The sequence below is a fragment of the Mus caroli genome, unplaced genomic scaffold (assembly GCF_978045245.1).
Source record: "Mus caroli unplaced genomic scaffold, Mus_caroli_1 scaffold_15, whole genome shotgun sequence".
NCBI classification, from domain to species: Eukaryota; Metazoa; Chordata; class Mammalia; order Rodentia; family Muridae; genus Mus; species Mus caroli.
The window spans coordinates 25,606-26,405 of NW_028227270.1; the positions used below are offsets into that span (position 1 = coordinate 25,606).

Consider the following 800-nt stretch of genomic DNA (forward strand, 5'->3'; position numbering starts at 1 on the left):
ACAAATACAGACGGGTTTCGAACATTCGTCCGATTTCTTTCCTTTGCCGATTTCATTCTGAGGTTTGTCCAAAAAACGGAACTTTTCAGCGGGGGGAATTTCCCAATTCACCGGACCCCGCCCTCCTGGAAGACTACAAATACCCAGCGCAAGGAACCTACAGAAGACTCTTCTGCCTGCACTGGTGCACGTGCTGCTGTCCCCTGGATTCACGTGCTTCTCCAGGGATGGAGTCGAATTTCTGGTCAGTGCAAGTGAAGCGAGCCTGGGATTCCGTCCCTCAGGTGCAAGAGGCCCAGCCTCCTCTGCTCCCCAGTTTTTCAGAAGACCACGGTCCCTGGCCACTTTCTTTCTATCCGGTCCTTGGCGCGATCTCTTCCGACGTTGGCGGTGACTACCAGGAACAACCACTTCCAGTTTGGATGAATGACTTCGCGGGAATTTACCCCAGGACCGACTCTTGCAGGGTTCAGAGCACCTCGGAGCCCAGCATTCCTGACTCTGTGAGCGCCATCCACGAGGAGCAGCCAGAGAAACCCACCACTCTGGGAACCTGGGAGGATGTGGCAGAAGAATCATTCAGAGTGGCAATGCAGCCCTGGTCCTGTTCCAGAGCGTCCCACCGTGGCAACGACGCAAAGGACACCGAGTCCTGCAGCGGGAGTAGTTCCACAGAGTGTGAGCAACCATCAGGGAGTGGAGAAGTAGACTCTGGACTTTGCCAAGATGCCTGGAGAGCATTCGTTGCCTGCCTGTTCTGTGGCTTGTTGCAGCCAGACAGTGGCAGCAGTGAGCCTTAG

At 55.4% G+C, this 800-nt stretch overlaps 1 protein-coding gene across 1 annotated transcript; it reads left to right on the forward strand.

Moving 5' to 3' along the window:
- Positions 1–227: 227 nt before the first annotated feature.
- Positions 228–800, forward strand: LOC110287724 (annexin-2 receptor). The gene has a single exon (XM_021154271.2). It carries the CDS (start codon positions 228–230, stop codon positions 798–800), a length of 573 nt encoding a protein of 190 aa, XP_021009930.1.

What these genes read in the sequence shown, in the direction of transcription:
- LOC110287724 (XM_021154271.2), top strand. Translation starts at nt 228, where the DNA reads ATGGAGTCGAATTTCTGGTCAGTGCAAGTGAAGCGAGCCTGGGATTCC.